We start from the raw sequence: 12,683 nt of genomic DNA on the forward strand, positions 1-12,683 counted from the left end.
TTCAGTCTATTTGTAAATAAATATAGATTTCATACACAATATGAGAACTAGTCAAGTGCTGACTATATAAACATGAAATGTAAGCTTTAAAAGTTCTAGAACTGCGGTTATTATTCTTTGAAATATGCAGCATTTTGCTTTAATCGCATGAATTATATTCGCCCCCAAAACAATTCGATGCATGAAGCGTTTGAGTGACAAAAAATTATTGTATTTGTAACTTTTTGCCTATGTACAAGACTCATGATTAATATGTAATATGAAGAAGGCAAACCCTGAAACCAAGCTCGATTTCCTTTTATTGTGGTAAAGTATACAATGAATTAATTGCTCATTTTCCGTTTTAAAACTGTCAATTGGTATTTTATACACTGCAACCGTTTATTCTGACTCCCTGTCCTGATTCCAATAGGAGTGAGCAGGAGACAAGTCTAAGCATCTGTTTTCAATCAGAATTCCTTGGCTTTTGTCGTTATCTTGTAATTCAAAAATTTGCGATGTGACAATTCATTACTTACTACTTCCGACGAAAGTTTTTAAAACCATCACTTTTAGTTGGTATTTGCATTATCATAAAGCTTGCTTTGCAAGCAGGCCCTTTGAGCTAGCTATAACGGTATGAGAAGATAAGAAACCCTAATAGATATGATAGAAATGTGTTATTGATAATTTTATAACGAAGAGAACAAGAAAGTTAGTTATAGTGTAATTGTTTTCTTTAAAAAACTGAAAGATTTTTAAGAAAATACCAACTTTACTTGACCTGTATTGCTGTAATAGAGAATGCAGCATCCCATACATAATTTGTTCATTCTTTTATTCAAACTAAATGTAGACATATTCAGAAAGAATTTAATACAGGTTTCAAAAAATTTTTGTGATTGAAATATTTTACTGAAAGATGAGAATTGTTATAATTATCATTAACCCTTTCACTGCCATAGGGACGGCTTAAGCCGTCCCTGTTATTTACGGCGTATTTGCCATATGGACGGCTTTAGCTGTTTCTATAATAATAATAGTAATAATAAAAAATTATTAATAATAATAATAAAAATAATAATTAATATAAAGAAAAATTATACCATCGACAATAATTATTATTATATTAACAGATTTGGAAACGCATATAATTATTATAATACTAATAACAAATAATAATAATTATATTAATTAATAATATAGTAATTTCTTAGAAAATCCGCCGGCAAATAGGTGAACAATAAAACAATAACCCTCTGGCAGCGAAAGGGTTAAAACTATTTCACAGCCAGCTGTTATAGTCTTACATTATAAGTATATTTTGTACAGTTACAATGGAAAAGTGAATTGACAGGCTGTTACAAGGAGCACCTATGATGTAGATACACATATATACTGCAAACTGTTTGGCACAATGGCACTGCTTTTACCTTAGTCCACAGAGCATTATTTATCCTGATACTTCTTGCTACCTGTGGTATGAATTTTTTTGAAAAACTAGAATTGTTATTCCTTTTATATTGGATAAATTTGTTCTAATGTTAAGTATTATATTATGTTTATTATTATAATCTAAAGAATGTACACTTGTTAATTAATGGATAAAATTAGGCTGATGTGAAATCAATACAAAATGTTATATATATACTGTTACAAGTGTACTTGTATATTAAAGCAGCACACCTCCAGATTCATGCTGATTTTCATGAAAACTTTGAAAATTAATTTTAAAGTATAAAGTTGTGCAGTAACCAAAAGGAAGCAATTTGCACATTATCAATGACACTTACAACGTACATTCCAGGTAATTTACCAAAAATATGTCAAAATATGCAAAATTAGTCCTTACTGCATTAGCAACACAGTAAAAATATAGCAATAATTACTGAAAAATCAGCAATAACTCAATTATTACATGCCAATTATTACTTGAATCTTTTACTTTTCCTAAAATCTTAGTACATTTTTCTCAAGCTTGATTTTTGTGTCGCCTCTACGGAGTAGTGGCGACATATAGGGATCACTTCTCCGTCGTCTGTCTGTCTGTCCGTGCGTCCGTCACAAAACTTGTCCGGACTACTCCTCATAAACTACTGGTGCAATTTCATCCAAACTTTACAGGAATGATCAGTACCAAGTGTAGTTGTGCATATTGTCAGCATTTTCCGGTTCAATGATTTTTGTCAGAGTTATGGCCCTTTAATAATTTTTATTTTTAAAGTTTGTCCGGACTACTTCTCTTATACCACTAATGCAATTTCAGTGAAACTTTACAGGATTGATCTGTAGCTCAAGTCCTTGGGCATATTGCACGGGTTTTCCGGTTGAATGATTTTTGGCTGAGTTATGGCCCTTTGTTAAAAAGGTGTTTTTTTTCTGTGTGTTGCCAGATACACAAAAGCTTGTCCAGACTACTCCTCAAAAACTACTGGTGCAGTTTTATTCAAACTTTGCAGTAATGATCAGTACCAAGTCTAGTTGTGCACTGTCCGTCTGTCTGTCTGTCCGTCTGTCACAAAACTTGTCCCAACATAAAATTGGCCATTATGAGGCGACACATGTGATTACTGATCGCTCTTGTATTGAAATATTTTGGCTCATCTGGAAGCATGCAGCTTTAAAGATCCTGTAACACAATTTTTGTATGGTTTTATATTATAAAATAAATATGATGCTCAAATTAAGATTTATCAATATTGTAAGTTCCAAAAAAAATTATTTATAAAGATATCACCGAATTTGAAATTTCATGTTAATAAAGGGAGATAATAGGAAACTTAATTTCTAAAAAGTTTTTAGTCAAATGTTTCAATAAGAAATGAATGCATATATTTTAAAGATTACATTTTATGTGCACAAAATATTCGCAGTACATATTTTACATATTCTTCGATGTTTGAAAATCGTTTTATAAGCATTATTCTATACACATATATAAAATTTCACTTAAGTGTGGTATACAACCTCAATTATAACATACAGGATCTTTAAAGCTAACGCATTAGCTGCATATTTAGTTTTAAAGATATTAATTTACATATTGAACAATGTTAGTAAAATTAATATTAATGTACATAATATGTTAGGTGTTTCCTTTCTTATATTTATATATATTGTATATAAATTATGTAGGTTCAGCACTTGCTGATGAAGTTGCCACTGAGAACAACAGGACTGGGACAACAAGATCTCCAACCACAGTTCAACTAGATACATCATCTGACAACACTACTGAACCAGCCACTACTGCAGAGAATCAGCTACCAGATGATAATGACACACAATCAGCAAACTCTGATAATATCACTGAAAACCCAACTGACAAACCAAGTCCAGCAATAATCACATCTCAAAAGACTGTCATTGAAACTACACAAAATCCAATAAATAATGAGGTAACTACACAGAAAAGCAAGGATGAGGTAAACAATGTGACACAGTCAAGTAACAAAGCTACAGATGGGATAGAGAAGCAGTCTGAAGGGCCAGGAGGTGTAACCACTAAAGGACATGTTGAAAGTACTAACAAAAATACAGGAGCAGATATAACTACCCAGTTTATACCAGTGACATTTGACACAAGATGGATGGACATATTTATTCATACGCATCATTTTGAGGGTCAATATTCATTCAATGATGTGAGATATTTGTTTGACTTTGTAGTGAGATACAAGCATCCAGATAGTCCGAGGACATTGGTGGCATTCCTGTATGATGCTGATGGTGCTGTACTGGAATTCAATGGTATGGTAGTCCATTTTTGTCTTGTTTCATTCAATGGTATGGTAGTTCATTTTTTGTCTTCTTTCATTCAATGGTATGGTAGTTCATTTTTGTCTTGTTTCATTCAATGGTATGGTAGTTCATTTTTGTTTTGCTTCATTCAATGGTATGGTAGTTATACCCCCACAAACAAAGTTTAGGGGGGGTATATAGGAGTCAGCTTGTCGGTCGGTCGGTCGGTCGGTCGGTCGGTCGGTCCGTCGGTCGGTCCACATCATGGTTTCCGGACGATAACTAGAGTTTGGAATGAGGTATTGTAATCAAACTTGGTATATAGCAACCTTATGTGGAAACTCCGGTTGGTATTGCATTTGGACCCCCTGGGGTCAAGGTCAAGGTCACCGTTACTAAAAATAGAAAAATGGTTTCCGGACAATAACTAGAGTTAGGAATGAGATATTGTTATCAAACTTTGCGTATAGCAAGCTTATATGAAGACCTGGGTTGGTATTGCATTTAGGCCCCCTGGGGTCAAGGTCAAGGTCATGGTTACTAAAAATAGAAAAATGGTTTCCGGACAATAACTTGAGTTAGGAATGAGATATTGTAATCAAACTTGGTGTATAGCAAGCTTATATGAAGACCTGGGTTGTTATTGTATTTGGACCCCCTGGGGTCAAGGTCAAGGTCACCGTTACTAAAAATAGAAAAATGGTTTCCGGACAATAACTAGAGTTAGGAATGAGATATTGTTATCAAACTTGGTGTATAGCAAGCTTATATGAAGACCTGGTTTATTTTTGTCTTGTTTCATTCAATGCATTGAATGGTATGGTAGTTCAGTTTTTGTCTTGTTTCATTCAATGGTATGGTACTTTATTTTTGTCTTGTTTCATTCATTGCATTGAATGGTATGGTAGTTCATTTTTTGTCTTGTTTCATTTAATGGTATGGTACTTCATTTTTTGTCTTGTTTCATTCAATGGTATGGTACTTCATTTTTGTTTTGTTTCATTCAATGGTATGGTAGTTTATTTTTGTCTTGTTTCATTCAATGCATTGAATGGTATGGTATGGTAGTTCAGTTTTTGTCTTGTTTCATTTAATGGTATGGTAGTTCATTTCTGTCTTGTTTCATTCAATGGTATGGTAGTTCATTTTTGTCTTATTGCATTCAATGGTATGGTAGTTCATTTTTGTCTTGTTTCATTCATTGCATTGAATGGAATGGTAGTTCAGTTTCTGTCATGTTTCATTTAATGGTATGGTAGTTCAATTTTTGTCTTGTTTCATTCAATGGTATAATAGTTTATTTCTTTTTATACAATGGTATTCTAGCTCTTTTTTGTCTTATTTATATTTGATTTAGCGGTATTATTTTATGGAATCCGAATATATTAGTTCTCTACTGTATTGGTACAAGGTAAAATCTTTCTGAACCCCTTAATACCCCCCCCCCCCCCCCCAAAAAAAAAGTTATCTTTTGTCTGTTTTAGTCAATATTATGGTAAAATCATTTAAATGTTTGTTTCATTCAATGGTGTTAATATTATTGTAATAAATTAAAATTATTTTCATTATTCACATTATATTTCTTTTAATATTTTTTTTGAAGGAAATACAAACTTACTAAATGAACTGTATTTAAAATATAAGTCTAAAGCAGGGATTTATTTCACTTTCAATTTTTGAGGGGTCCAATGGATGCATGTTCCTAAATTAAAGGGGTTCAGCCTTTTATTATAGTGGGGGTCAAATAAATAATTTATGATGTCATTCAACTAATTTCCAAAAGTGTTTACTATTTTTATCAAATATATATGAAAAAAAATGTAAACTGTCAGGGTTTTTAACTTTAAATGATGTTGGACTAGATTTATGACACCAGCCTTATATCCATGCATTGTTCATCCAAGAAGCCTTTTTATTGATGCAGGATCCTGATCCCATAAATCCCTGCTAAAGTATATTAAATAATACACTGTATGAAATGTGTATTTACAGTGATATTGCATTATACTTGATTACTGATTATAAAACTTTATGAATTTACAAAAAAATTTGGATTATGAAAAATATTGTAACCAAAGAGACATTATGCTCATTTTTTCGTTGTCAAGTTTAGCTGAGTTGACTATATATCTGCTATAATGGTGATTCAGACCAAAAGTTGGTATTTGAAAATGTTTCAGATAAAATAAAAATTTGCCTTAAATGTAAAAAAGATTGCCCCACTCTTTTTATAAATTGAATGTTACATGTTAATTCCAATGGATATTTACAGAAATTAGCTAATTATGGGCAATTCGATTTATTTATTATTCATGCAAGGTGAATTTCAAAATTGAAACAAGTTATGGAAATATGTAAATTTATATTGTCTTGCACGTATTCACTCACCAAGGCTGGGCATAATGTCAGTCTAAATTATGTAACATCTTTTCTTATGAAGGAATCCCGATAAGCATTCATGCAGGCTGCCAAGTTGGTATTTTCTGAATTACCTGTACTGACACCATAGTGGAAGATAACACTCTAGAATAATACATTGTTTAAAAAACAAAATCTGTTAAAACAAATATTCAAGGTTATTAAAAATTACCAGAAATAAGTCATTTTCAATTTAATAGGGTTTGTAATCTTTAATTTATCTCTGACAGGGACGTCTCCAGACAATCATTTGATAGTGTTTACATTGTCCAAGATCTACACGCCCGGTGTGAGATTTCCACTACATCAGCCACTAGAAATAACGGGAACATTTACACGCCAGGACCAGCCATATTTCACAGGAAACTTTACAAAACCGATCAATTCATCGTTTGCATGGTTCCATATGAATAAAGGTACTTTTCTTTATATTTATGTACTTAGGTACATTTTTGCCTGATAAAAAACTATCTGTTATGAAAATTTTATATATTGAGGAAGGGTGCCTGTTTTGGAGTGGTTTATCTGTTATGAAAATTATATATATTCAGGAGAGGTGCCCATTTTTGAGTGGTTAAGATAATAGACTTTAAAGCATTTGCCCTTCACCGTTTTGGGTTTGAATCCCTACTGGGACTTGCGGAATGTTGGTGGTTTTACTCGGGGTACCTGTTCGTGCCTGAAATAATGTACGAAAGGACATCTGAGGTCTTCCTCCACCAGTAAAGCTAGAACCTTGCCATAAGACCTATTTTGTGTCGTTGTTACGTAAAACCAAAACAAACAAACAATATATATTATGGAGAATAATCAGTATAGTAATTATTTGGTATTAAGTGTTCAGTATGGTAGTATTTATTTCTTTAAAAGAAAAGACAAACTGAAGAATAAAACTTGTAAACAAACTTTCTTGTTTAAAAATAGATAGTTGTTTTGTCCAATGAAAGCTAATAATTCAAATAGAGGGATACCTTGATTTAATACAATTGATGTTAACTCAGAGCAACGGTCTGAGTTTGCAACTAAGTTCTAAAAACAGCATGGGAAAACCCTGCTGCCTTATTTTTTAGTGCACATGTGATTTTTTTATGACAATACGGCGACCGATTTACGATGTCGCTAATGTAAACAATGCCACAGAACAAAAAGAATATACGATTGAGTGACGTTTGTAATTGTTTATTAAAAATTGGATGAATTGATGACCTTGTAAGAGCAACAGAATCCAATACATGTATCCCCTAGCAAGCCAATGTGTCCAAAAGCACAACATGCCCAACTGTCGGAATTGGCGAGCCTAGCACAACAGTGCCAAAAATACTGTGGGAACTGATAATAATGTACCCTCTGAATCAAACCAAGAACCCTCACATGACCTACGTAAAATTCTATAATTAGGAAATATGAGTTAATATAAAGGAGCAATAAATTGATCTGTAAAAAATGCCATTAACTCATGTTGGACAGAAAGCTTAGTACTATAGTAGATCTTAAATGTGATTGGAGGAAGATATGCAAATAGATTATGATATTCCCCTAAAATGTGTGAAAATATTATGTTTTCCCCAAAAGTGTGAAAATCATGCATTTTTCCCCACAAAAAGGGCTAGGGCGCCTTCCCCAAAACTTGGTGGCACCTGAGTGAAGTTCCTTTAAGACTCTTTGATACTGTTCCCATATAAAAAACTCCATTACTAATGGCTGAAGCAATAATATTTTGTTTCCTAATAACTCCAAATTGTACTTCAGTGGCAATATTACAAAAAATTCCAAACAGAAACAAATCACGTCTGGATATACGTATTGGATGTGTAATATGAAAGAATATTTTACTCTTTCATACAGATAGATAATCTGCAAAGTTTGAAAGTAAATATATAATGCTTTTAAATTAAAAAAAAAAGTTGAAGATAAGCCATGTATGTAAAGGGAGGTAACAAGAAAATGAAAAAAAAGGTTTTTATTAGCCATCTATACATGTAACTTTGTTTATAAAGAATGACATTTTTCTCATATTTGTGCTGTTTTTGTGACTCTGTAAAAACAGTGTTCCATGGCGGTTTTGACATGATGTCATTTGCGTTATACAACATAGAATTAAACCATAGCGGCGTGCTAAATGTTAGCGTTATACTTTAAGTGTGTCAATGAAAAAAAGAAAGACTCCTTTTTACTGTTAAGATTTGGTATTTCCATATGTGATAATTTTATTAATAAACTTTCATTATTGAATCAAACTCTATGAAAGAAATAATATAATTTAATGTGCCCCAGAGGCTGGCATAATTTCATTTAAATCAAAGTGTTTCATAAATTCAGTACTTAACCTGTATGTTCACTCATTTAATATCCTCTATGTATCTGAACCTCATTGTGCACATGAATTATTTCAGTGTTTTTTTTTTAGGATTTTACTTAATTCAGACAACAGATAATGTGATGTTGACAATTATTCACATAAAAAAGCATTATAAAAACAGAAATTATTCAGTACATATTTCTCGAAAAGAGTACCTGTATCAAACTTGTTTTGTGTGTATCAGAAACTACTTTTTGTTACAGGGTTAGGAACAATAGAGACTGGTGAGACTGCAGGGACAAAGACAGCTATTGTTATAATCATACCCACCAGTATAGCATTCCTAGGTATATGTGGTACTGTAGCCATCATATGCTGGGCATCAAAGAAAGGATATCTTCGAGGTAGACATAAGTCGTACAGACTTTTCACTGACGCGCAAGTTTCATACGAATCTGAAGCAGAAACTATCCATATCTAGTGAAAGGTATATCTGGGCATAATAAATGTGTGTAGGATCTTACGATACTGATTGTTTGTAACATCACTTTTCATTGGATAATCGTGTTAATGAAGTTATCTGATTTTGTTCTTAAACTGTATTTTGAATTTGTTATAAAGGTTCTTGACATGTTATATGGCCATAATTAAATAAATGACTGACTGCAATATTATAAATTGGTTATAAAACCTCTTTACAAAATATATGATCATAATTATATAAATGATTGACTGCAATATAATAAATTGGTTATAAAGACTCTTGACATGTTATATGGCCATACTTATATAAATGATTGATTGTAATATAACCCTTGCCTGCTGGCACATGTTATATATGCAAAGAACTATTTATATTAGGTCATATAACCTGTCCAGAATCTTTTTAACAGATATTTAATGACTTGTCATTTTGTAAAGGTTCTTGTTACATTTTTAAAAATGAATCAAGGAGGTGGTTATTAACTGAGTCTGTGTTCATTGTACTGTTTCTGGTACAAGTTTAATCCTAGTCTTTTTCAAATGGCAACAAATGAGCCGCGTCACGACAAAACCAACATAGTGCATTTGCGACCAGCATGGATCGAGACCATCTGCGCATCTGCGCAGTCTGATCAGGATCCATGCTGTTCGCTTACAAACCCTATTACAAGTAGAGAAACTGATAGCGAACAGCATGGATCCTGACCAGACTGCGCGTAATTTATGTGTTTTACAGGTAAATGTCATGCTATCTCAGTCAATTGATAGATCCTAACTTTTTTTTGAATAACAAAAGATATAACCATAAATATTGTCATGTGCTCTTTTCTAATGTTAACAAATTATGTTGTGGTGAAATTCTTCTGGTGTACACTAATCTGATAAGTAGAAATAGACATGTCAGGGATCTATGCATTTTAGATGGAAAGAAGGTGGAATATCCCATTACATGAGTCACTACTAAGGTAGTTGTGTCATAAACAAAAACAAATACAATAGTCTAAGCTTGATAATAGATTTGTTAATTTCTAATTCTATAATAAGTTATGCTAGACAATCATTTTCACTAGAAATCCCTGTATATTTATTCCCACTTTAGAACCTGTCTGAATTAGCTTTAAAGCAACACATTTTAATTAAAAACTAACTTTTATAAAGAACAATGTAGTGAAAAGGGTGAAAATAGACTGTTGAATCTAGCTTTTGACATTCACAATCAATACAAAATGATGATGTTGAAATAACACTTACTATGTCTGTAATGGGGTACAATAGTGGTGATAAGAAATGAGTCCTATTTTCCCATAAATCAGGGTAAAATTTTCAGTTTAAATTCTGAATTTTTTTTGGAAAAGCCCCATGAAACTTTTAAAAATTTTAAAACCAACTTTTTAAACTGTACATGTATGCCAACCCTGGCATTTTTTGAGTTGATTGAGTTAAATTTCAGATAGGGGTATTTTTTTTGGGTTTAAAACACGGGGAAGGAAAATTTTTAAAGGGTCCCATTTGGCAGTTTTTGGGTGTTTTTAAAGGGTTTGTTTTTAACCCATTTTGATTTACAGGGGTTTTAACCTTGTATTTAGAGCAGATTAACATTTTGGCATTAAAGGGGAAATTTAAAATTTTTTGCTTTTAAAAAAGGTGATTAAACCCCATCTGCTTTTTAAAAAGGTCCATAAAACCCATCTCTTTTTAAATAAATTGGGAACCCAAATCAAACAGTCCCCCCAGGGGCAAAACCCTGTGGCAGAGATTTCATAATGCTAAAGCTCATCTTGCTTATCTTGGGACAACCAGGGTTCTACTCCCCTGGGAGGATGGCTAGGGTTCTTCTCCTATAGGAGGATGGCTCATTAGGGTTCTACTTCCCTTGGATGGCTAGAGTTCTACTACCCTGGGTAGGCTATAGTTTTACTTCCCTGAGACATCTAGGGTTATCATTGTTTGATGTCTAGAATTTTTCATAAGATTATTTTTAATCTAGGGTTTTTCAGCTTTTCATAGAATCTTGCCACAAAAAAAAAAAAAAAAGTTTTGGTGATTTCACAAACTTTGTCTCAATGTGAATCAATTGATTTTTTTATTATTGTTGCTCTGCACTTCACAATTTTTATGTACATAATTGTTGACACACTTCAATCACTGTTTCAATAAAAATTAATGTTTATTATTATATATACATTTAAAAAAAAAACTTAAAAATATTATGGGACCAAAGAGAGCATTTATTATATATTTACATAATTTTCATGATCATAAAACAAGCATGTATTGTACAGTTGTTTAATGGTAACTTTATTGTTGTATTTTGAATGATTTGTTGTTTTTGTATGATGTTAAAATGTTGTCGGAGAAAATAGCAGAACATATCATTTTTGTGTAATGATTTAGTAATTATAAAACTGAAATAATTTGTACCTAGGATTGGCATCTTGTTGTTTAAAGTCAGTACCTTTTATTCATTATTGTTTAAGGTTATAATTTCATAGCTTTAATGAACAAGTGTTGGAATTTTTTGATGTTGTTTAATTGTGATGTTAAAAGTGACATTATGCCCATCCGATACTATAAGTGAGTGAACAGGTGAAAAGTCAAAATAGGTTAAACAATACTTATTGCCATTATTTCTTGTTACTTTGTCTGAACAATAACTAACTCTTGTGGGAAAATAAATTTTCTGTAAAAATCTATTAGAATTAACATTCAATTTATAAAAAAGAGTCAAATAGTCTTTTTACATTTAAGGTAGATTTAACATTTTTTCCTAATCATTTGCCAGTATCGACTGTCATTCAACAGTAACTCTTTTGAAATAAACAGTGAATTCAGCCTAAACTTAAGAAAAAATGAGCACAGCGTTTTAATTTTTTACTGTTAACATTTGTTTTTTTGATGTTTTTATTCAATATGTTTTAATTCAGTTATTTGGTATTTCATTTTATTGTTTTAGTTCAAAAACAAGATCTTTAATAAACTGTTAGAAAATGTGTCAGTTATGTAAGAGAAAAATTTTTATGGGTTTTTTTTCACCTCTTTTCTAAAAGATTTAAGTTTTAAAAAATGCAATAATTTTAGAAAAAATTTTTTGTTGTTTCCAATGTTGTTAAAAAAAGGTTTGTTTTTAAATTATTTAAAATCACTTTTTTGGGCAAAATAAAGCAACCAGATAACAGAAAGGGGGGAAATGAAATCAGATTTTAACAGTTCCCACACATTTTATAAAAAATTTACTTTAATTTAACATGCATTTTATTTAGCAGAGGTTGCGTATAGGGACAGTTTTCTGTCTTTCAGTCAGTTAAATTCATCAACTAGCTGATATAAGTGAGCTGTTAAGTCATGGTTCTGGTGAAGATCTCGCTGTGCACTGGGCATTACAAGGAAAAATATAGCATTTTTAGTGGATATATACATACTTTGGACTTGGGGAAACAGCCTATATTTAGCTGTGAAAAACAAGGAAAAATCACTGAAAGGAAAACATACATTACCTGCATATTATATAATGAACGTTTCAAATGTCTTAAATGTTGCTTCGATGCACTTATAAGAGACTTTTGAGAGGGCAGTAGTGCATATTTTAAATCGATTTTATTAATCAACATTGGATTGAAAAATGCAATTTTCTTGAATCTTAAATGTTTGTTTCATTTTGAGATCTTAAAAATGCTTATAATAGTTATGAAGATGCACTACTTGTGTGTTCAATATACTCATATTAAATTCATCAATTAATACTATTATTCCTCATATCCCCCTA

The 12,683-nt window shown here is 31.7% G+C and overlaps 1 protein-coding gene across 1 annotated transcript; it reads left to right on the top strand.

Moving 5' to 3' along the window:
• Positions 1-1,425: 1,425 nt before the first annotated feature.
• Positions 1,426-9,526, top strand: LOC132723434 (uncharacterized). The gene is made up of 4 exons (XM_060708161.1): positions 1,426-1,459; positions 3,115-3,729; positions 6,369-6,554; positions 8,701-9,526. Exons 2-4 carry the CDS (start codon positions 3,570-3,572, stop codon positions 8,916-8,918), a joined length of 564 nt encoding a protein of 187 aa, XP_060564144.1. The 5' UTR covers positions 1,426-1,459; positions 3,115-3,569; the 3' UTR covers positions 8,919-9,526.
• Positions 9,527-12,683: the final 3,157 nt, after the last annotated feature.

Source organism: Ruditapes philippinarum, unplaced genomic scaffold (genome assembly GCF_026571515.1).
Source record: "Ruditapes philippinarum isolate M1 unplaced genomic scaffold, ASM2657151v2 ctg6423_1_1_1_1, whole genome shotgun sequence".
Lineage (NCBI taxonomy): Eukaryota > Metazoa > Mollusca > Bivalvia > Venerida > Veneridae > Ruditapes > Ruditapes philippinarum.

Coding starts and splice junctions, on each gene's coding strand:
- LOC132723434 (XM_060708161.1), top strand. CDS start 3,570: ATGGACATATTTATTCATACGCATCATTTTGAGGGTCAATATTCATTC. Junction 3,730..6,368: donor TGCTGTACTGGAATTCAATG/GTATGGTAGTCC, acceptor TATCTCTGACAG/GGACGTCTCCAGACAATCAT. Junction 6,555..8,700: donor ATGGTTCCATATGAATAAAG/GTACTTTTCTTT, acceptor TTTTTGTTACAG/GGTTAGGAACAATAGAGACT.